A 25,275-nucleotide genomic window follows, 5' to 3' on the forward strand; every position below is an offset into this window, starting at 1 on the left:
TTTTAATAAATTGCTTAGTCACAAGCACATTTTAGCTGGAAATACCATTTGCATTCCTATAATTGCCAGCATTAAATCTCTGTAATAATTGTAAGAGGAAAGACTCTACAATATCTGCTTGCTAACTCCTCAGAATGTTTTGTACCATGGAAAATAAGATAAATGCTTTCAAACTAATTCAATAATTGACATTTTCCACCTTAGGTTTTCAAAGCTCTTTTCAAAGAAGGGTGAACAATGAAAGGAAGTGAAAAATAATTTTGGGAGCGAGAAAATTAAATTCCATGCATGCTCTTAAAAAGTATCAGAAAAGGCAAGCAGCTTCTGCAGAAAAGAAAGCTGAGAAGTGCACAGCTTACAGAACCAAGTTTAAGAAGGTGTTTGGGTTGCTGGAGATACAGAGGAGGACATGCACCTGTGAAAAGACCAGGAGCTTATCTCCCAGGGCTTGCTCCACAAAAAGTATCTAAAGAGGTGATCCCCCCACAGCTGCTTCCTGCCCTCTCTGGCTGCCAATGACCACCTACCTGAAATGGCCACCTGCCTGAAAGACCTGAAATATTACATGCTACCCTGTACTACAACTCACTGATTACCTTGGCTGTTGGCTCCAGGGTGGTGGAGTGCCAGAGCTGCTGCTGACAGCCCAGGTGAGTTGTAAATAGCAGCTGCTGAGGTCTCTGGTGCATTGTGCAGTGGTTCTGCATTCAGCCCCTGTTGTGTTTGGTGAGCTCCCCTTTCACTATGTCCTCCTCACAGGCTTTCTGCCATCGAGGATGTCATTGCTATGGATTGGGATAACTTCAGCTCCATCACTAATTAAAGGAGCTGAGATACCTGACAGGAGGCCATCAGAAGCTCACTTTGTCTCCTTTGTGGCAATGAATGAGAAAGCCTGAAAGAAACCTGCAAGTGCTAGCTATAGTATGTTCCATCTAGTTAAGCAGACAGTGATTTTTGGGGAAATTACAGTTTAAAGATTCTGCTGCTCTAAGTAAATTTCTTCAGTCTTCACAAAATTAATGCTTTACAGCTTTATTTTTTCTTCTTCTCTTTCAATAAGTGAATATATTTCATCATCTAGTAAAAAGTCAATTGACAAGAATGAGTAAGGAAATTGAAACAAGTCTTGATTTGTGTGTAATAAATTGAGTTAATTTTTGGTAAATAATTGTTTGCTTTTAGTCTGTTGCTCCTTTTGTTTCTTTTCACATGAAGTGTGGGAAAGTGTGAGGGATTCAGTTTGCCAAACAACTCTGCCTAGTTATGGGGAGTTCTGAGTAAACTACCCATTTAATTTGTTTCACATTTCCAAGGCTGGACTTTCTGAAAGCCACAGAATTAGGGGCATAAAATCAGGATGGTGCCCACTAAGGATCCAAAGAATTAAAGACAACAGCTAAATTTTCTTCGAAAGACATCTGCACACCACTTTTTTCCATTCTGCTTTTCTACAGGAGTGGAACATGCAAATGATGACACACAAAAAAGTAGTGTTCAGAAAGTGAAGGATCGAGAGCTTAGCAGCACCTGTAACCAGGGAAACTTCTACAAATTCTAGATTTCATTTATATCTCTCTTTATACATTTATACATATATATATATTAAGTGTTTTTGAAAATAATGATGTCTTTGGTGTTTCGAGTGTAGGAAACTGTGACTATACAAGTGAACCTTCATGGAGTCAGTTGCTATGAAAAAGATGGATCCTAGGAACTAGATGTTAGTGCTTGGACTGATATTTCAGATCTCTCTGCCATCAACTACTGTATAGGGTGGAAATCAACTGGTTGGATGAAGAGCTGTCCCAGGCAGCCCATCAGTGGGAGGGTGGAAGTGGTGTGTTCATGTTTTATGAGCTTATATGCCATAAACTGCTACTGGAGAGTATGTACTTTACTGCTGTCAGTGTGGCTATTGTTTCTAATCAACAAAACTTCAAAAAGTCTGAGAACAGTGTTATACACAAGTATTTTGATAAGAGGGAATAACCTTATCCTGCAGTGGCAAAGCACTTAGCCTTGGTGTTCTCCTTTCTCAACATTTCACATGTTCTGTGACTTGGCCTCACCTCAAGATGCTGTGGATGAAGTCTTTGCAAGTTAAAAATAATAATTTTGCTGTTTCTTGTAAGGGAATAGGATTTCTATCCCATAAACAAGAAAGGATGACCTTTTCTGTCCCTGTGTCAAGGGACAGACATAAGCACATAAGGAAGGGCATGATGAAGAAGGGAGAGGGGATGTTTTCTTTTTGATGCCCTTTGTTTCTTCTTCCCTCAGCACTGAATGGAGAAGCTGTAGGGGGGCTGCAGGCATGATCCTGGCTGCTTGGGTCTGGCAGGAGCAAATGCAGTGACTGGGGAAGATCTTGCAGTGCCTCAACAGCCACTCTTACAGACCTGGTCATTTCTTGAAACTGCTGTGGTTATAAACACCAATGCTGAGCCACTGCTTAGGGATGGGGGAATTTCATCCTGGATTTGGAAGGGATAATGCTTGTGATGACCCCTTCTGAAAAAAAGTATCCATGGTGAGGTTTGTTGCAGCCACACAGCTTCTTAATCACAAGGTTTTACACAGCGAGGGTCAGGACTGGAGTGATGGTACAAGGAATTTGAACCAAAGACCTGAATTTTTACCACTCCAGGCAGGCAGAGTTGTTGTTTCTCTCTAAATGGTATTTAGGGATTTCTGCAGCTGAATGCCATTATCAATGGCCACATTTTGAATCAATGGCCCTACACATTTATTCCATGGCTGCAGTGTGAATAACTGAGAAGGGCTCTTCAATCTCCCTCTTCCCACTCCCCACTCCCACCTCAGCCGAAGCACAAGTGCTCATTTCAGGGCTAAAGATATACTCTTAAATCACTTCTGACATTTCATTGTTGCTGCCTAATGAAAGCTGGGTTAATGAACTAGAGGGAAGTTTTATATAAGCCCTTGCTGAGATGTCGTTGCAGGATCAGAAGTGGGCAGCGGTTGCAAATGTTAGTATTTGTCCTGGATTTTATTTAATTGCAAACCTTATCTCTGCATGGCATACAGGGCTTTGTTGTGTTGGTTTGCTTGAGCCCCCTGAGGCCTGCAGGGTTCAAAGAACAGCCATGCTGCTGTCCCCACTGAGCTAACAAGGGGTCTCTGTGCACCCTTGTTTGGAGGGAGATGTCCCACCAGGGTGTCATGCCAGCTGCTCCTCTTGGCTTCCCCAACCCTTTCCAAGCACTTTTACACTCTGCTTCTTTCATTAATTGGATTATTTGTTTTTTAAGCTTGTTGCTGAGCAAGTCAAATCGACCCACGCCTGGTTAACAAAGCCTGAAATAATTGTGACTAAGTCAAAACAGTGCTGAAGGGGAAGACCAGCAACACAGACCAGGCTAGTTTCCTGGCCCTGCTGAGCGTACTTAATCATTGCTGGGTTTATCCAGGTGTCAAGGAAGGGCACCTGGATGGAAACCAGAGACTGGAAGCGTGTCCCTTGCTGCCTTGTCTGGTCTTTCATTTTCGTTTGTAACCTGGGCTAATACAGGGATTTACAGGGGATGAGCTGATCTTCTTGTGGGAGTCTGGAACGGCTTTCTTTGCTGTGTTGCCCTTAATCTAAATAATGAAAATGGTCAGTTCAAAATGAGGTCTTCCCATAGTCATCTGTAGGTTAGGACAGCAGGACACCTCTGCTTTTTGGAGGTTGGGTAGGTCAGTGAGATGCTGCAAATCTGTGAGACCAACAGATGAGGTAAAGCTGTTGTGGTGATTAAGTAGAGAAATAAGTAAGTCCAACACTTTTAATGACTGTGACTTTCCAGACAATAACTAGTTTTCACTTTGCTTGCTGTACAAGATCCTATACAAAAAAATGAAGTAAGCCTAATTTTTTCATGGCAGAAGTACTTTGGGTACATTCTGCCGTTCAGAAAGCAATCAAATTCTCCAGGATTAGAGGCAGCTGAGGCATGTCATCCTCATCAAAAACCTTTGGGATCTACAGCTGAGAGACCATATGTTTAGCATCCTTAGACATGACTGTGCCAACTGAACTGCAGCTGAACTTGCTGGGTGAAGTACAGTTCCTGGTTTTGCTGATGGAGGCATTAGGGAAAAGTCTTAAGTTATTGAGCAGATTCACTGACTGGGTCTTATTTGGAGAATACAATTTTATAAGGCCAGAAATATCCTCCCAGGTATAGACTGTGTCAATATAACTAATGTTAGCTTAATTTCTGTTGCGTATACTTGTAAAGGGGGGAAGGCCCCAAAATCCATGTTGTCTTTGCAGGATAACCTTAGGGAGATTACTCTCAGTAGTGGTTTTTTGATGCATATGCTAGATCCTTTCTTTTCTGCTAGCCTGGTAAATGCTCAAAGGGCTCTTTATAGGAATAACAGATAAGAGTTCCTTGTTGGAACTCCCCATGTTTCATTATTCCATAATGATGATCCATTTTCACAGTAGTTTAGATGAGAAAAAACATTTGGGAAAAACTGCCTCTTCACAGCAAGAATTTTTATTAGAAAGTGTTTTGGTGATGTATTCACCTGTACTAACTTTCTGGCTGTTGGCTGTGCTCTTTGTTATCTGTTGCCAAAGCATCTATGAATGGTGCACACTAGGTTTAATATGGGGTGCAGCAATAAAACAAGCTGAAAACATGAAGCTTGAAGCATGGGGTTTCTGTTAGACTGGAAATGGGAAACTGGGATGAATCAACAGAGGTTTGGGTGGGCATCACCAACCATTACAGAGGGCCGGTGACTGCACTGTAAGCAAACAGGAGGTCTAAACTGATTTAAGGAAGACTCAACTGTGCTAAATGCTGCTGCATTTAGCTGCAGCCCAGAAGTCGATAGAGCCTTCCTCTTATTAATTCTAAGTTGTGATGTCAAGGTTTTTGACTCCTTTATCAGCAGGCATACCTACCTAGTTATCCTAGTGCTACCAAGGTCTTTACTCACAACCCTCTAAGGATCACCTTGTCCCACACTTTCTGAGCCCATGCACTTCATCCCTTGTAAAAGCTCTGACTTCTTTAGGAAGATAAAATACTTAAGATTTTCTTGTGAATTTAGCCAAGTTCTAGAAGTGACATTTGTCTCCCAAAACAAAAATAGCCATTTCAAGCAGTACTGTAGCTCACCAAAGAGGCAACATCTTCCCTGACACAGGTCTAACCTGCAACTCCCAGACTGCCAATCCATGAGAGCAATTTGCAGGGCACTGGTCCTTGCAGACATTTGCATCCCTCAGTTGGCTTGTGTCATCCTAGGAAAAAGTGAAATATAAGATATGCATAACAATTTTACTGGCCTGGTAGCTCATTTTCTTTGTCCTTTTATATGCTGCATGGCCAATCCAAGCCTTCCTTGACTTGCTAAGGTGTTCTGCTTTGATAATCATGCAGTGATTAAGGACTTTATTCCCAAGAATGTATAACATCTTTCAAAGAATAAGGTATGTTAGCTTTCCAAAAGCATATGTTTTCCCTTGCCATGACTCCAAGGATGGGGAATGGTCTGATAAGAGCTCCTCCAAATTATGGGGAGATATGGGTCTCATCTCTGGAGCTAAGACTTAAACTTTCAAATTCTTGAACTGATCATTTGTCTGGAAAGATTTTTTCTCATAGGACACACAATAATGCTGCTGTACTTGATTGCCTTTTAGTAAGGGAAGCTGAGGCCTGGATTGCCAGGTAACACAGTATCAGTCAAGGATGAGCTAAAGCCCCTTTTCCATTCCCTTTAAACCCAGGTGTAGACTACATGTTTTCCCAGGCTAGCTTGTTCTCAAAGAAGTTAGTTTTGTTCATTTTATACAGCAGTATATCAGTGGTGTGTAGCATGCCCTAAGGCCACCGATTTTCTCCCAATTCTCTGTTCGAATGTTATATGATATGATCCATTTGAAATTTATCTTTGGCTTGTGGTAAGGCTTTGCCAGGTCACATCACCAAGACATGCTCACGCTCTCATTTGTGCTGCCAAACATTATTCTTGACTTCACACTTCATTTTGCAAATACTGTGGCAGATGTGACACACAGACGTCCCTCCTGCTTGGACAGCTTTCACTGACCTTGTGCTGGACCCAGCAGATGTGTCCTCCAGGACCATCCCAGATTTGTTCTAGCAGTGGTTCTTTCCAACAGTCACACTGGCTGGTGTACAGTGTCAAAGGCTACTGAAGGCTGCCAAATACCAGCAAGGGAGGGCTTCTATTGCAGTGATTTTTGTAAGTCCTTCCACCCCCTTTTACTAGGTTACGTCCTATTACATAATTAAATGCTGTGTGTTTGTTGTCCCCAAAGGGCTTTTGTCTCATTCGGTGAGCATCAAAGATGATGTTTATTGGCACAGACAGCTGGTAGTTCTTATTTTATTTTTATTATTCAGTGTGGCCATTTTTTCTATTAGCAATGCTTATTACATTCCATTTAGTAATTTTTTTTTATCGTTCTGTGTTCCTATTATAGTAATATTTGGACATCTTTTGAATCTTAAATTTATTCTTTTGCTTCTTCTGCACATCAAGAAGGATGCAGTCTTGCTTCTCTTTTATGATGATAAAAAATAATCCAACCCAGAAAAGAAATTACTTTAAGAGGTATGTGTTAAATACACATTTGGGTAAAAACATAGGTCCGGATAACAGGCTCTTGCTCTCTCCTGCAGTCAATGCAATTCACTTAGTTACCTCTTTGAATGTGGGTATATGAGGTTTTTTAAGAGTCTTCTAGGCACAAAGCTTCTTGCAAGGTCTGTGTATCCAGTAGTACCTTTATTCTGTTCTTCAGGGAAACATCTTGTTTAAAGTTTTAGCCTGCTTCATCTGGAGTAATCAAATTATCATCTTCCAGAAAGCAGGAATACATGCTGATCATCAGGGCCTTGGAGGGTTTTTTTTCCTAATTGCACAAGATTTTAACTTTTCATATTCCTACATCATCAGTGCAGGAAGGGATTGGGGTTCAGCTACTGGGAATCTTTGCTGCAGACAGGAATTAGGTACTCCACACCAAAACTAGACAAAGATCCATTTGACCCCGTAGGCACCTCAACTTTGGTCTGCAGAGTTCTTGAAGTGCTTGCAAAAATCCTTTGCATTTGTTGATCTACTGAGAAGGTTCAGACTCCAAGATTTTAGCAATTTGAGAGGCAGGCAGAGGGACACACAGCATAGCAAGAGAACCTGGTTTGCCAGGCTGGCTTATCTTTAGAATCATTGCAAACACAGATGTGGTGGCATTACCCAGATTTTTCATTATTGCCTGAGATGAGGCCATTCAACAGGGTAACAGGAGGACAATATTCTTTTTCAGCCCTATCCGCAGGGAGGGGCTTTGTCCCCATCCATCTCTCCCGAGGAAAGTGCTAAACCACAGGCCATGTTTGGATGGGTGCACTCTGGATCTCTCTTATCTCGTCAGTCTGTGCAGCAAAGAGCGGAGAATTTATAGGAGTGGAGAGAGAGCCTGTGAGGGAGTGCAAGCCCAAATAGTTCACACTGTAATAGTTCACACCCTGTCTTAAGTGGGGGTGAAGGGTGTTTTGTTTTCTGGTCTCTGGTTTTACATGAGTCATTAGATAAAAACGCATAATAGCACTGAGAGCAGAGACAGGACTGCAGTAGGCTATCGACTCCCTCCAACTACACACTGAAGTTATTCACATTACCATTGGAAATGTCAAAGCTATTAAGAAATGTTGCTAGGTATTTCGATGTGCCAACACCCTAAAGGATTTTCAGCTTGGCAAAAATACTAGCAGGGGAAATGTGGGCCCAAAAGGTTTTCCTGGCATAAATAAACAAAGGATTACTATAAGGCTGTTTTTAAATGTGGAAATTGAACAGAAGTAATCCTGAATTACCTTAATTATTTGAACTCTGTAGCCCAACTGAAAGGGTAGTGTCAGTGGAATGGACGTTGGTAATCCACTTTCAAGGCCTAGTTGTACACGTAAATATTAATAATTGCATTTCATTATTAATAGCTGCAGTTACCTATGATGGTATAATACTGATATGATGATAATTATTAATAACAATGATAAGAAATAATCAAGAAAGAGATGATGATATTTTGATACACATTAATTGTGTGGCCATTAAGAACTCACCTACTGTGTGTACTAATCAATCACTAATAAAAACAGTTGGGAAATGTTTGGAAAGCAGCATGTAGAGTAGCTAAAGGCATATTTTAGAGGGTGGCTTAGGGGCTTCAGTCTTTTTGCAGGGTGACTTTACTATGCTCATGCACATAATTTTTGCCAGGGTGCATTAGCAATGTCAAAAGGGTTGTGAGTATGGAAATGGATAATGAACAGCTAGCAAGGGTGGGTTCCTTGCATGTAGGGTAAGAGAGGGTTAACCTCTGTCTCATATTCTGCTGGAATAAAACAGCAAATGCTGACAGCATCCTTTGGAAATGGTAGAATTTCTTAGTCTTCTGCTGTCTCCCGGATGATGCTACTATTTTAGTGTGCCACACGTGAAACCAATCCTAACAATTACAAAATCTCATAGTAATATCAAGGGCTGAGCAAGAGGGACAGAAGGAACCTACATGCCAGAATTTCTATGCCAAAAGGAGAAATTGTTCATGACATGAGACTGTTCGGATACTAACAATAGATAGGAGATCTCATTTGTGCAGGCTGGCATAAGCCACTCAATACAGAACACATTGAAATAGGTCCACAGTTGAGATAGAGGAAGGACTAGATCCTGTTAGGAAGTCCTTGGTGTCTGCCAGCTGTGTGCCTCCACAAAACAGGATATGAATTCTAGCCCTGCCTTTGGCACACCCATCAACCTTTTGCATTAGAAAAATGTGAAAATATAGCATTTCTAAAGAGAAAGCATTGGTAGCAGGTAGTTTTTTGCTTCCTCAAGGTGAGTGGGACCTCCTTTGTAAGACCATCTCATATTCAAACCTGTAGTTTTCCAGAGAAGCATCCTTTTCACCAGAGTATCAGAAGACAACAGCCCTCTTGCATTTCTGTTGCTAAAAATCACCCACTGTAAAAGAAAATCCAAAGTTGAGAGGAGCAGCAAGGTTATGGGAGAGAGTAATTTGACTCCAGGAGTTGTTTGCACTGTACTTCATTCTTGCTAATCAAAAAGCATAATGGCTCACCATCCACCCTGAGAATACTTAGTTCTAGATGATTGTCTCAAATTGCCAAGCTCTTTGCTCCTTCTTGAGTGGGAGCATTGACTCAGCAGTCTGAGGAGCCCTTCTGTGGAGGCAGCAGCAGGGGTCAGCCTTGTCTGGGCACATATGGAACCAGAGACAAGGGGAGGTAATGCAGGACACAGGCGATGTGTTTACAAATGGATTTTTATTGATTCCCACACTTAACATGGTGATGCACATTCCCTTACCTGCACTCCAGTAATGGATTCTGGACCTTTTTTCTTTCTTCAACCAGTTGCTGGTGTTGCGGGCGCAGTTACAGGGCACTGATGCTTTGGGGCTGGAAGCTTTTAACCTGAGTAACTTTAGTGACAAATGTGCTCCTGCTGTTACTGAACCTGGAGCACAGGTTGGTGTCTGCAAAGACATCCATCCCCATGAAACCAGTGAAACCAGATACTCTGCTCTACAGATATGCAGTCCTGTGGTATTACCACGTAGCCACAAAGGCTGTCAGCCTTGCAGGAGAGAGGACTTCCCTGTTTTCTGTGTTGGGTGTTCCCAGCTGTCTTTCAGCAGGTATGCATCCTTTGGCTCCTGGCTCCTTGCTTCCCTGATTATCTGGTTTACCCCCTTGTATTTTTCCTCTGCTTTGCTCCTATTCTGGCTTTTTTCCTACTCCCTCCTCTTCCCCCTGTCTAACCTCACTATATGTGCTCAGTAGTATATGAAGTAGAAGAAATTTCAGCTGGAGTTTGGAGATACTCTTGGAAATGACCTTGTGCTCTGCCTTCCTTTTTGCCCTTTTCATGTCTTTCTATGTCAGTCTGAATCCTGCAGATCAACAATTTTGCTACAACACAGCAGCGCACAAATTTTCTCTAGGTATCTGTAAATGAACAGAAATACTGATTAAAAGCCAGCCTGGCATCTATGGACAAAGGGTGCCTATGGGCAGGTGTCTGGCACACCTGTGGCTGTGGTTATCTCTGAGACCCTCAAGCAATGGAGATGCATGGCACTTTTCTTTCTTTAGAGGAAAACCCAAGCACTTTCGCTGGTGAGAAGTCTCAGTCCAGCACAGTTACTAAGGTCGATTTTGTGCAGCACTGACACGCTTTCAGAACTGTGTGCTAGCTTTGGCTAGCCCAACCTGGCTTCATCCAGCTGTTACAGAATTTCACCCTAAATGATTTAATCTATTTCTGCAGCTACAGCAGCACATTTATCTGAAAGCAAACTGTTTAATTATTTGCTTTTAATTTTTTATGAGCACATATATCTCGAAATTTTCCACAAAAAATGAATACTCTTGTAGTTCAGATCTGTGACCATGAAAGAAAACACAGTTCCCCACTGCTGCTTATAATGTTTATTTGTTTTTAACTTCAAAACACAGGTGATTTTTCTCAAAATTAATAGAGTAATAGGGGAAATGAAGGTGGGCTCTCTTTGTAACTTTCCCAAGAAACACATCTGGAAAAGCATACTTTAGCAAAACAACTACATTTCAGCACACCCAGACAGTGAGATTCCAGAAATTCATAAATAGCAAAGATGTTAGAAAACAGTGTTGTTGTTTGCTTTTTTTTCCATCATCTTCTTCTTTTTTCTTTTTTTCTTTCTTTCCTCCTTGTTTAACTTGCAAGTAGCACTAAAAGAACTCACAATTTCTATAGCTAACACAGAGACATTTTTAGAGAAGTCTTTGAGTATGTAGTTAACTTAGCAGATGGGGGAATTATGAAGACATACCTTCTCACTTTGATTCTGTAAAATAAATCTGGTGAAATAATTTGATGTTTAGCACCTCTTGTCCCACTTTAATAGTCAGGCAGAAAAACAATTGATTTGAAGACAGAGCAGTAAAATTAAAGGCCAGCTTTCTGGAATCATAGTGCTACAGCCAGGCCTTACTCACCAGGAAGGTCGGGGGAGGTGGAAATAATTCTGCAAGCCAATGAGGAAAAGTGTGAAGCCACTGCTCAAACTACAGTGACTAGAAAATGCCAGGATCTACAACTCCTAGTCCTTGCATAGACACACACAGAGTCAGGCACAGGCAATGACCTATGAAGGCGACCTTTGAAGACAGGCTAGGAGCTGGAGCTGTTTAACCTGGAAAAGGCTTTGGGAGACAGTAGCCTTCCAGTACCTAAAAGGAGCCTACAAGAAAGCTGGAGAGGGACTTCTTACAAGTGATAGGACCAGGGAAAAAAAATTTAAACTGAAGGACAGTAGATTTAGATTAGATATTTGAAAGAAATTCTTTACCTTGAAGGTGAAACACTGAAACAGGTTGCTCAGAGAAGCTGTGGGTGCCCCATCCATGGAAGTGTTCAAGGCCAAGCTGGATGGGCTTTTGAGCAACTCAGTCTAGTGTCCCTGTCCATGTCAGAGGGTTTGGAACACGATGATCTTTAAGGTCCCTTCTGACACAAACCATTCTCTGATCCTATAATCAGACACACTCCTGTGAGGTCCCTGGGGCCTGGGAGCCCCATGGCAGGCATGCCTGGGTATCCTACAGGGAGAACATGGCTTTTGCCCCTCGCAGCTCTTGGAGCTGCAGCAGCTCCACAGCAATCAGGAGGGCCTGCCTTCTACGGCTGGGGCTGTGCAGCACCACAGAGCTAAAACAATCTTCGATGGCTGTAACTGCCAAAGAGCAAAAGACATATTTGGAAATGTAATATGGAATTGAAAAAAACTGGATAGGAACATACTAGTTATTTTTGCTAGCTAATGTCTGCTTTCCTCAAGTCAGTCTTTCTTTTCCTGCATGCATGTGAAAACCAAGTGTTTCAGGCACTGGATGTGCTGCCCACATTGTGATGTACTTTGTAGCATTCTGTACCTACATAGAAGGAAAATATCACTTTACCATCTGAATTGCTTGAGTTGCATAGTCATCAGTGCTATAGCAAGAAACAGATGGAATGGGAATTAGGAAGTCACTCAAGCACTGATCTGAAGAGGGTCTTCCTGAACACAAAGTGTGTGTGTGTTAAGCAGCCGCAAAACTTACAATCTATCACATTCAATATCAGGGTTATTAGATGGTGTATCGAGAATACCAAAATACACTTCCCCATTCGCTGGAGGTGGAGTGTTGGTTGGACTTCCCACCCCGGAATCAGGGCTTGGTGCAGGGTGCATTTCTGCTGCATACTTCTCTTCTTTCTGAGAAGGCTGAGGTTGTTTTTGCTTGAGGTTTTTGAAACGTTTGAGCTTCACAGGGTCCTTGACTTCCTTGGCACAATGGAACAAGACGAAAATGTCCCTCCGAAATTTGGAGCTCATTCCAAAGTAGATAATGGGGTTGTAAAAGCTAGCAGACTTAGCAAACAAACTGGCAAGGATGCTGGTAAGGTTGGGCACAGAGTGACCATAGGCAGACCATATAGAGATGACAGCATATGGTGACCACGCAATAATGAAGGCTGTGCAAATGACAATAGAAACCTGAAAGGCAGAAGAATGATAGTCTTAAATCTACTCTGGAAGACTACATCAGGGAAGCAATATGCTGGGAATAGTAGCTTGAATAGTAGCTTGGGAATAGCGGGAATAGTAGCTTGGCCAGAAGGGAAATGTTCAGGTAGCCCTGAGGGTATGGCTTACAGGAGAATACAAGCAAGCAAATGGTTTGCTTTAATGAAATCAGGCAGGCCCAGAAGCCATATATTGAATTTTGGCATGATGGTGTGGTTAGGCAATACCTCATCTAATGGAATGAAAATAGCTACATTCCCCTGTATGTTTATATAACTGTAGAAGGTTTCCAGTAGACTTAAATAAATTGAAAGTTTGACTCTGAGTATGCTCGGAAGTAATGTAACTTCTGAAAGAAAAGAGCATATGCCAAACCTAATTTTAGGGTTTTGTGCTGTATAACCCACTCCAATTATATTTAGATTATTTTTCATATGAGATATAACAGCAATATTAGCCAACTGAGGTAGTAGAAGTTTTAAACAAACCTCATATTCTTCAATGAGTTTAGATTCTGTCACTAGGGATTATGACAAAATGAAATGCAATTGATTGGTTTTGTTGTCTTCTAATTAAGACCAATTTTAGGAAAGACGGATTTCACTGAGATAGATCCCAACCAACATGAAAGCCAAACTTACCCTGGTGACATCCCGTTCTATTCTCCTCTGTCTGTCTGTGGGATCACCCAGTCCTGTTAATGCATGACTTAGTTTGACAGTATTGATAATTGACACGTAGGAGAAGACCATGACTGTGACAGGTAGGAAAAAACAGCAGATAAAAATGGAGATGATGTAGGACTTGTAGATTGTAGAGAAGTTGGCTTTTGCCCAGTCTATCTCACATGTGCCATACATGCGATCTGGAAAGCAAGAATAGGTTGGTTAACATTTTTAGAGTATTTATCTGCTTTTGAGTGATTGATTTTTCAGTTAAAATGCTAAATTTTTCTTTTGTTAAGCACTAAAGAATGGATTGGGTTTTTTTCTGATTTATTGAGACGTGACTCTATTTTCTACAAAAACAATTTTTCAAGACCAGCTAGACTGTAACAAGTATTAATGTGTATTATCATTGTCATATTTGTATTTCCAGTGTAAATCCATAATGCACAAACTCTTGTTTTAGAATAGAAAATTGTGATACTTTACCAGAGAAAAAAAAAGGTGATCTTTCAGTAGGTTTGATATTCTTGAGTGATACTTACTTTTATTTGTCATAATATTCTACATAGTAACTTCCTAAGATGATCACTGTAACAGCATAACAAGGAATTCCAGATGCAATATGCCAAATATAAAAAGTCACTACTTACATAGCAAAGTAGGAAATAAAAACATTGAGACTTCTTGAGGCAATGAAACTTTTACTGCTATGAGAGCCTTGAAAGAAAATTGATACAGCTAATGATTAAGATTATGGGAAGATAAAACATATAAATACTTAGAAAGATAGGAGTGCTTTAGCTAAATGGGAAACACAGGTCTGCAACACAGAGCTGCAGACTTTTAAAAATGAAGTCGGGCAAACTGCAGGATCTACACACGGTGGGACACCAGCTGATCAGGTACTTAAGGAAAAGGCAGTGGGAATAACATGCAGTCACTGTCTTAAGCACTTTTACAAATAACAGTTGACTTCTTTAGATCCTTTGATGTGTTTGTAAAGGTGTCTTGATAGAAAACTGAGTTCTATAACATTAGAAGTTTTCTACAGATTGTGAACTGCTGATTTTTCCTTTTAAGTGGAAAAAGTTGGTGGTTTTTTTTTCTGACAGCTATGGCAGCAGATTGAATTACAAATAAATGAAGCATGAACCAGAATTATGTAAGTCAAGTATTAACAGGTCCTGGAGATACAATACAGGTGAAGACTGCATGATTTAGCAGCAGACTTCTCCCTAACATCCAGTGGTAATTCTGAAGAGAAAAAAATTTCCTTAACTCCTCACAGATGATAGGAGGGTTAGACAGGATGAATTAAAGAAGCAAAAGATTAAAATCTCTTTTATGATTCTCATCAAAAAGAGCTTGGTATTTTTATCACCAAAAGCTCTCGGTGTTGCTGTCTGAATGTGTTCAGTAATAGAAATAGACTTCTGCCTCCTTGCCTTTTTCGTCGCTAGACCTCAAAATTCCAAAGTATAACCATAAAATCTGATTTAATTCCAGGTTTCTGCTTCATGAAAAATTTTGACCGAAAAAATGAAGGAAGCCTCCAGATGACATGGAAAGAAAATCCTCATGATTTTCTGCTTGTTGGAATTTGGAGCTGTGTTTTCTCCCTCCACAGGGACACTGACAAGTAGCATTCCCAAAAATCACTGGGGTCCTGAGGACCACTGCAGCTGCTGTGTAGAAGTGAGAGGCCTGAAGCAGCCAGGTGTAATGTGCTGTGGTCTGCTTGTACCTGCTGTTGGACTTGCAATTGCTGGGCTCTCACATCTCCATGGGTGCCCTCAATACAAAATCTGTTTAGAGACAGATAGCCCAGAAACATAAACCTGCTGTGTGTCTCAGTAGGGAAAAGCACTCCTAGAAGTGGTCTTGAAAACCACTGTCAAGGAATTAAATTCAAAGTACAAACAGACACCTTAATACCTTGTCAAGGCAGTGATGCCCAAGAAGTCCCTGGCTCCAGTTTAAGGCCAAAAACAGACATCAGAAATCATTCTACAAATGAAGAGCTAGTAAGATTAATGTAAAAAGAACACAGATCACCAGAAGATCCACAGAAAATTACCCCTCCAAACGCCCCAAGTTTATGGTATGTCCAGATTGCATAACACATGACATAAAATTGGAACAGTTTGAATTTGTCTCCATTGGTTTGTGAAGGATAGAAAATGTAACAAACCATACAAATGGATGCTTTTCTCACACCCATCCATACTTCAAGGGTCCAGAGATACCTCAGCACTTACATGTTTATTAAGTAAGAGGATACATGCACGTAGCATGCAGGTTTAATAATCCTCCATGGATTTTGTGACTTTTCAAAGAATGTAGAAGCCTACAGAATCCAGACAGGTAATTGCTAGGCAATGTCAGTCACCTTATTTCAGTTGCTGGGACTCCTGTATCATTACCTAGATATTTGTTCCTAGATATTTGTTTTGTTGAATTTTTAGAGGCTTAATTTGAGACATTTTCTCCCACTTTTCCTCTGAAGAAATAGTTTCGCCTGGGAATATCCCTTAGCCATTGAATTACTGCAATGTTCACTATACAATTTTTTCCTTCTTTTTCCTCCCCCTCCTTTTTTGATATGGCCTTGTCTTGCACCCTAATCCTTTCTTGGACTGACAAACTTTCCAACACCTTTTTCTTCCTTTACTATGTTAGTTTTCATATTTTCAACAAACTGTTTCTCCAAATCTTTCTAGCTTGTCTTATTACATATAGTTTCAACTTTAACTTGCTGGAACTTGTGTTCTTTTCTGGCTTGCTAATCTTGACAGTTTTTGAAGGATGTCTTTTGATAGTTTCCTTTATCTCATTGCTTAACCATGCCAAATATTTCTGGCCTCTATTTTTTTCATAGGTAATATGTACTTGGTCCAAGTCTTTCCTGTGATATCTTCAGAAAAATCTCTTTATAGCTGACACCAAAGCAGGTAACACTCTGTGAGTACATCATGCATAATGAATAATTTTCTTAGTTCCCCTGATAATCGGTCTGGTTTACCACAAACAGCAAGAAAGCAAGGTCAGTATCTTTGTTCAGTTAAGTGGAGAGGTGCCAAATAAGTACAACTGAAAGATACCTGTTACCTGTATAACTGCCCCAGCCAAGTAATGGAGCTGCTGACCAGAAGAAAGCTGCTACCCAAATGAGAACCAGAGACACCGTCATACTGCTGTTACTGATGCAGTGACCTGAAACAACATGCTTTTGTCAGAAAACAGTACTTAGAAATAGTACACCTAATAAATAAAATACAGCTATTAAAAAAATTAAGATAAAAAATGCATATTCATAGGAAAAACTTGATTTTGAAAGCATCTGTCAGGCTTATGTTCAAGACCATTGAACAGTGGAAATGAATGGCTTTTAAGCAGGAGACAATGAGTTTGATGAGCACTGCAGAATTAGCAAATTCTAGGTTAGGCTTACATTTTGCAATCAAACATAGGAAACAGTTGTGTGTTAAGTTTTAAATAGAAACAAACAAATTAAGTCTAAATTCAGAGGATTTTCTCACTCACTTTAAGGTTTTCCCTGCTAAAAAGGAGAAAATTGCTTTAACTACATTAGCAATTTGATACAAATGATTCATTCTGTCCTGCTGTTGCCACACACTGTGGTTATTTTTTCATTTATGTGGGAAATACTTGTGCATCCAACAATCTCAACATTTCTCAACATTTCTTTAATGTTACATTGGGTACTTGCTAAGATTTCTTCAAGAGTCAACTTACGGGCACCCTTGGATATGTGGTACAGCTTCACAAAAGGGAAACATGGGTTTTAAATATGACTTCATAATATGAAATTAATGGAAGAGGTAGAATTGTATTAGAGCCAAATTCTAGCAGTTTCAACTGCAGTTTTTGTTGAAAATTAACTTCAGCAAGTGTATCATTACAACAAACTACTGAAGAACTTCCTGTGGATAGAAGTCCTTCATGCAGAAGTTCATTTTACAGCTTCTCGTGCTATTAGAGAGAAAAAAATTAAAGTGGTGAATCCTTTATATTTACATGTGCCTTACCTGCAGATTTTAATAGGTTCTTCCCTGAAAGATGGTGCAAGCCAATCAAAACAAAGGCATGAAAATTGATCATACATTGTCTGAAGATCAGTGAAAGGAAGATTAGGAAAAATTTGTGGTAGATGTAGGTATAAAGAAGAGAGATTACATATGACTCTCAGTGGAAGTCGAAGTTTTCAGCAGGTGGAAGACACTGGGCAAATGCTGAGGAAAAGTTTCTATTGATCCTGTGAAAGTGAGTCCCTGGAGTGAGCATGATGATATAAAGAGGCATAAAGGGTAATGGGCATATTTATATAGGCTTGCTGATGAAGGCATCACAGGGCAGGAAATGTGTAAAGGTTTTCAGAGCAGATTTGTACAGTGGGACACTCATATGCCCTCACAGAGGCGTTTATACCAAACATTAATAAAAAACAGAGTTCAAAAAACCAGAGTGGTGAGTAAAAGGTTTCTAGCAGTGGAGAGAGTAATGAACTGGGGTTGTTTGAGACATTCAGCTTACAGATCACCAGGGCACTACAGAAGGAAGAAGTGTGGGTGAAAGGCTGTGGTGATGATGCTTTGCAGATCTGGGAGACAGGCAGGAGACAGGGACGGTTCAGGCAGAGTTGGGTCATGGTCAGTTCTGGGGATAGCAGGAGTAATTTTCATCTCTCAGGGTGTGAAAATGTCCACTAAGGGGAGGCTGGAGAGGCACGTGGGGATGGCAGGCTGCACAGTGCTACAAAAGCTGGAGGAAAGACACGCAGACTGAATGTTCCCAGTGCCATCTAAAGCAGTCCATGATGCCTTTTGTTCACAAACCCTGGCAAAACACTAAAGAGTGAAAATGTTTGTATGTAGGGCAGCCTTCTGAATGAAGGATCTGACTGGAAACCTCCCAGACATCATCTCATAGAAGATTAAATTCATTGTTTCAGGTCCAGATGATGATGTATCACTTAGGAGCAATTGAAGTTGTATTTTGAAGAGTACAGAGGGTCAGCAGGACCTGTGGTATCTTTGGCACAAGGATGAATTTAACCCATGGTGACCCAAGTGTATTAATAATAATTTGACTCTTACTGGAGTTAACCCTGAAAGATTCTATGGAAACATGTTTGAAATGTGTGTGACTGCATTATGTCCTGGTTTTCAATTCATTTAATTTATATTTAATATAATCTGTGATTAAGTGAAATACAGATTTGCACCAGGTTCAATGAAGGCAGGACAGGACTTGCCTTTATTCCTTACCTCTCTCAGGATGGCAGCCCTTGATATAGCGAGTCACACTGATCACTGTAAGGGTATTAATGCTAGCCAGGCCAAAGAGAAGCGTCAGGAAACCATCAACCTGAAAAAAAAAAAACAGTGCAGGATGTTTACTGCAGAGAGCTGAAGGGGAAAAGAACTGAAGGAATTTCTTCTGTCATTTTTGTGTTAACGATTTCAAAAGTTTTTCCAGAAAATCAACTAACAGGGAAATACAAAACGTCAGGTGCAGTTATCTTCTATAGGATCAGTGAGCAAGTAGATGTTCAAAAGTTATATAAGTGCTCTGTCATGTACATACAATAAACAACCAAACACACCCTTAAATCTATACTTCCCATAAATGACTTGCCAAATGAAGGAGAAAAGCTTTGAACTGAAAAGAAGAAAACCCCTGAATAGGCAAAAACGCACTGGATGCAGCTGCCCCACTTATGCAGAACAAACATGCAAACTGATCCTACGACATTTAAGCCAAAGAAGGAAGAATTTGTAGGGGGTAGTGGGCCTAGGTGAGTGAGAAAAGCTTTTTAAAAAAATAAAATAAACCCTAAATCATTCCAATAGATTGAGTCTCAATGTTTGGTGCTCGTGGTTGCCAGCTACATATTCATCCCTGATCCTCATCACCTCTGACTGATGCAGGCAGAGCCACACAGCTCTGTAGGCTCCTGCTGATGTCAGTGTCTCAGCGAGATGGTCACAACAGGATGGTCACAACCCTGCAAGCTTCATTTACGGGTGTAAGAAGGAAGCTGCTGTTGACTGCAGTAGAGAGGGATGTAGCCATCTGCTAGGGAGCACTGTGTGACTGGGAAATGATCCAGGCAAAACGCTGGAGGCAAGGCCTTTTTTTCTTGAAAGCTTGCAATGATATAATAAACTGTCCAGAGCAGAGGAGCCCTTGCAGGTGCCAGTTTTACGTCAAGTGAAGCACAAATATTAAACAAGTGTCTCTGGACTGTCACTTGGCATTCAAATGTTGAAGTTATCCATTGAAATGCACATCATTATTTTATGGGAACAAACTGTCTTTGTGTGAACAGGCACAACTCCCATGGAATTCAGTTTATCCCAGCTCTGAATCTGGGGCTTTAATCCAGGCTTAAAGCTAAGACCATGGCAGATTGTATAAATTAAATTGGGTAAAGGGTTAGGAAAGGACTGTTTCATCATTTGTTGTACTGCTGTTTTTGCTTACTACCATGTATAGACATTATATATTTCTTAATGCCAACTTTTACAGATCCACCACATTTTAGGCTTGCTCCTACAACAATCTACACCCACCTGTGTTCCACTTACAATCAGCTCGTGCTTGGTGTATAAATGCAACCGTGTTTAAACCAGAAAACAGACTTCCCTGGATGTCTCAGCTACATGCTAGAAGCTGCACTTGGCTGAATTTGGCCTGTTGTGTGCTGTGGAGGTTGGTGAAATACCTGGATGTGTAAATGTACTCTGCATTTCATTAACCTTATTGATGCGAACAGTTGTCACTTCTCCATTTGTTCTAACAATGCTTCATGATGCATGGCCGAGGGCTGCATAAACTTAAGCAATTGAATTAGTTATTGGATTAGAAAGGAAGCAGTATTTCAACAGTGATGCAAATAAACACTTGGAAATTAGGTCTAAAGAGCTATGACATTGAATACTAAAATAGTAGGACAGGCTTCTTACTATATATCACAGCCCTATGCTGAAACTGGTGGAGTATTCCTGAAATATATCTGTGTATGTTTTATCACTGCCAGATGTGACTATTTTTCTCCCACCCTCCTTCCCTGATGTCAGACCTAAGAGAGACAATTATATTAAATGATCAGTTCAAAGAGCCCTTGAGCATGCTTATAGGGGAGGAAGGTGGGCCTAAAAATCCACCATTTAAGACAAAGCTGTCAATGGATACAATGGAAAGATTCCCATCTTCAGGTTAGATGCTGAATTGCCATTGTCTGTCTTGATGTGAATTACTGTAGAGGGAAATGAAGGAGCCTATATAGGAAACTCCTTTACCATTGAAGGCAAAGCTGTCACCATAAGAACAAGCCTAAATGTTTTCTTTGGAGTGGTGTCTTGCTAAAAAATGCAATTTTATCTAAATCAACTTAGTTTATAGGATTGAGCCATTGTCAGTGCCATGTCTCATTTCTATATTATTTCTTAACAGTATTTCATCAGATCAAAATACTGTTGCTTCTGATGCTGTGGGGATGACCACCAGGGATGTTACTAGGGCCATGTGGTTAGTAAGTGTCCAAGTGGCAGCAGTCTCCTGGGGTCAGCTGTGCTCACTGTCCCCATGCTGGCCACAGGCTCAGTGGTTTAGGAACAGGTGACAGGGTGAAGTGTCACGGGGGAGAGGGAGATCCGGGGATAACAAGAGCTCAGATGAAATGAATAAAGGAGGTAAATTGTGTCTCTCAAGCTGCAGAACAGCCTATACAGAGGCAACACCACCTGGAACATTAAAACACGAGAGCATCCAACAGGCGTACTTTGGGAGCAGGATTCTCAAACCACTCTTTCCCCTGCCAAAATTCTGTTGGCAACAAGTTACCTCTTGAGCCCAGCTATGCATACACCATTTCTGAGCAAGTCTATTGATTCTGAAATGCTTTTATATTGGTGTCACTTAGACATAAGTCTTCAGAAGAGAACAAGGTATATTCCTCCAGCTGTAACCAACTTGCTTCAAACATACATCTACTGGATATGGAAGGAAGATCTCTGCTACTTTTTCTGGTGCTGAACAGACAACATTGATTGTAGGTAGCAAGGCAGCTGCTTGGAACACAAAGTAGTTACCAACAGAAAAACTCTTTTAATATAGTACCAATTTCTGTAGACAGAGATTAATATCTGTAGATTACAAGAATGTGCGATAATTTCAGTTTCCTGCATCTTTAAAGATGTATGGAATGACAGCCAAGGAAATGCTAGAATAGTAGATAACATTTTATTACTTTGGAAGATGGATGCTCTTCCTCTTACACAGTTCTGCTTTTCCCTTTCGTTTATCCTGCCCCACAGCAAGCTCCTTCCTTCCGTAGTTGTAATATTTCCTCCATCTTTTGTGTAATGCAATTTTGTCCTTTCTGTTATTAATTATGATCAAATAGCAGTAGTGTTAATAGGCAATAATGAATTCTGACATAAACACAAAGTTAATTGCGTGGTAATTTTGGTTCACCAGCTTTCCTTTTTGCCCATTAAGAAACACGATTAGATTAGCAGTTTTAAAAGCTTTTCTCTCAGTGCAATACCAATATTACTCCCTTGGCTGTACAGATACTCATGGAACTTGCTCATTATCTTTATGCTGCCTGGAAGCTATGACACAAGTGGAGAAAAAACTATGGTTTTTTTCTGCTTTGTACTTGTGCCTGACTTTAAATCTCTCTAATGCTCTTTGTGTACTATTTACAACCCACAATACATAAAGCTCCTACTGCATGCAAATTCAGTGACTGCAGCACAGGGAGAGTCAGGAACCCCCAGTGCACTAGCAAAGTTTTGGCTGTGAGCTTGAGTGTGCCCCACTTATACTACTTTTAGTACTTATAAATCCCTACTGATTCATAAGAGCTGTCTTCATTTAAAGCAGACAGAGTAAAATATATGTTTTTATTGTTCTTATTATTGGATTAATCAAGGTTTAATAGCCCAAAAGCAGACTCCCCAGATAGAGATTTCATTTCAATTTAGGCTGAAATATTGATCTCACCAGCCAGGAAGGCTGCATCACTCCCTCCTCTGGCCAGCTGGTGAATCTGTTACTATTTCCCCAGGTCCATTTGTTTCCCACCAGAATCACATGTCCTATCTTTTTCTTCTATTGAAAATGAGATAATGAATATGTGAAGAAAAAGATAAACTTTAAACAGGGATTGTTTGTCCACAGCATATATTTAAAGTCTACCACAATAAGCTGTCCCAAAATTACTTTTGTAATACAGATCTGATTATATTGAGATAATAATGTAAAAAATAATGCCAATAAATCTCCTTTCAATGCTGAGAGACAAAAAAGCACCTAAATCAGTCTTCAAGAAATACTCTTGTAAAAGCAATTGCAGATACTTTTGATTAGATGCTTTTAAATTAAAAAAATTAAATTATTTAAAATTTAACAATTTCTTAGTTTGTAGTAAATGCAAAAATATCCCACCTGAGTCTGGTGACAACATAATCCTCCCATCCCTCCAATATACAATAAGGTGTCAACTAGACTACAGAACTATTTTGTTACATGGAAGAACTACTGAGGTCCATAATCAAAAGCAGTCTTCACAGAAGACCACTTCAAACTTGCAATGCATAGTGTTCCTAAGGCACTCAAATAGTTTGTTTAAGATTTCCTACAATACAGGAGGTGAAAGAGACTTATGATTTACTACAGTTTCCACAACATCTTTGGCTTATGAGACATGGCTCTGCTATGGTTGCATTCTGCCTTTTAAAATGTCTCATTAGGCTTCAAGGTTGGCTATTCTTAGAGGTGATGGCATTAACCCAAGCTGTGGTAGGTAAACAATGAGAACTGATTTGCTACAGGATTAGATAGTTTAAACCATCAAATCTTTCTGTTGATGGCATATGTACTAAAGATAGGAAAAATATGAATGCAGTATCTAGGCGTTATTATTATGCGTACAGATATGTAATTATGCTAATTATAATATATGGTTAAAGTACATTCAGTGCCACTATTAATATATGCAGGTCAGGTTTTGGCTTTAGTAATGCTGGAGAACCCAGAAAAAATTTATTTGTTTTCTTGTAGTTATTTTAGTTTTGTATACAAGGATAATCAAATGAAGCTCAACATATATTCTTACTTTAGGCTGACTTTTAGCTGTTAGAGTTCTAGTCTCTCAGTTTACAATTTATAGTAGTACATACCCCTGTCAGCGAGCATGATTATGAATGCAACAACCCCACCAAGAGCATATCATTTAATGAATGGATAGAAATTGCTTTTAGAATTTCCTTACACAGCCTCATCAGATTATAATCTTGTTTTCAAGTACCCCACCTCCAAATGCTTGGAACCACTCTTGCTATCTAGCTCTGAGTAGAGGCTGTAGGACCATGACAGGTTTAACATCTCTCCTGTTCCCTTCAGGAAGAACAAATGTGAAGCGTGTAGCTCATACCACCAGATGATCCAGATACAATGGAAAGATTCCCATCTTCAGGTTAGATGCTGAATTGCCATTGTCTGTCTTGATGTGAATTACTCTAGAGGGAAATTAAGAAGCACTAGATAGGAAACTCCAGCAGTGCCTGTTGGGAACATCTGTGCTACACTGTGTAAAACTCTTTCCAGTGGGCCTGAGCAAAAACTCATCTCCACTTCAGTGATGTTAATTCAGAGTCTACTTGTTTTTTGCTAGCATCACCACTAATATAAACAAAAAAATACACAGATAAGAGTCACCCGTCATCGTTACATTTCCACAGAAGGCAAGGCTTGTCTTTGTGGCCTGTGGTGATCCTACCCTGATAACTGAGTTCCATGAACATTATATTAAAGTCATGCTTTTGTTTTCAAAGTGCCATCTTTGTCTTTTCAGAATATCATACTAAATGTTCCTGGAGGCTTTCACATCTCAAGGGAATCAAAGGTCCCTCCATTCACAGACTTCACCAGGAGAAGGAGAGCCCAGAGATTACCAGTGACCCACCGCACTTTCCAAAGTACAATTGTTTGTGCTGCTTCCCGAGCAAGAAGGAATCTGTTTATGTAGCCAGCCTCTAAAACCAATCTCTGGTTGCTGGATGAATATCTACCAGTGAACTTGTTCTTCTGCTCATAAAGCCCCTAGACAAAAGGAGGGGCAAGTTAGTGACAGTATCAGTTCAGTCATGAGTGGCCAAGACAGGAATATCCTACACCCCTGAAAGCCTGAAAAAGCTGCATGGATACTAGCAGATATCCTCGTAGGTTGGTACTCATCTCCTATGGATCCTGTACCAAAATAACTACAGAAACAGTTTCTAACAGGAGAGTCACAGGCATTGCCAACGAGTCATGATAGACCAGGGAGAACCCGGAAGACTCTGTAATATATACATGTTATTCTTGGCCTTAAAGCTAAGCTACCTGGAAACCCACCAGGTGCAATGTCATCCCTTCTGCAAGGACAATGGTGTGGAAATTCCGAATGTCATGTCATATACAGCTCATTACAAGCTACAGTAATCTTGTCATTGATTCAGCCAGCACAGGATCTGGCTCAGGATCTGAATTTCTTCCTATGCACTAGCAATGTATTGACTTAATGGAATACATATTTGTGAAATAGAATGAGGTAGGACTATTTAAGATATTTACAGATATTATCAGGATGCTATTTAAGTTTCAAATTAAATTTTGCTTAAGAGTCAGTGAGAGGATGTGGCACACAGGCAGGAGCCAGAAGAACACAAATTGTTCAACCCCATGGTAAGATCTTGAAAGATAAAGGAGGGACGGACAGCTTTTTCGGAGAGAAGACATTTAATCTCTTAGAAACACACATCAGGACAGAAGAATGAGGAAGGCTACTATTTTCCACATAAGGAAAAAAGAAAAGGACATTTCAAAGCCCTTTGGGAGGAAAAGCAAGTGCAGGAATCAAAACTAAGGCTTTGTAAATTCCTGGCTTCTGTAGGA

The 25,275-nt window shown here is 40.3% G+C and overlaps 1 protein-coding gene across 1 annotated transcript in view; it reads right to left on the reverse strand.

Moving 5' to 3' along the window:
• Positions 1–11,741: 11,741 nt before the first annotated feature.
• Positions 11,742–25,275, reverse strand: part of LOC126640057 (opsin-5-like) — a 28,746-nt gene continuing 15,212 nt past the window's right edge. The window contains exons 3-6 of the mRNA XM_050315547.1: positions 18,594–18,693; positions 16,414–16,518; positions 13,279–13,502; positions 11,742–12,607 (exon numbers count right to left, since the gene is read on the reverse strand). Coding sequence (XP_050171504.1) covers positions 12,167–12,607; positions 13,279–13,502; positions 16,414–16,518; positions 18,594–18,693 — 870 coding nt within the window. The 3' untranslated portion in view covers positions 11,742–12,166. The remainder of the gene's footprint in view (positions 12,608–13,278; positions 13,503–16,413; positions 16,519–18,593; positions 18,694–25,275) is intronic.

The sequence above is a fragment of the Myiozetetes cayanensis genome, unplaced genomic scaffold, assembly GCF_022539395.1.
Source record: "Myiozetetes cayanensis isolate MyiCay16 unplaced genomic scaffold, myiCay2020 scf2-11, whole genome shotgun sequence".
Taxonomy (NCBI): Eukaryota; Metazoa; Chordata; class Aves; order Passeriformes; family Tyrannidae; genus Myiozetetes; species Myiozetetes cayanensis.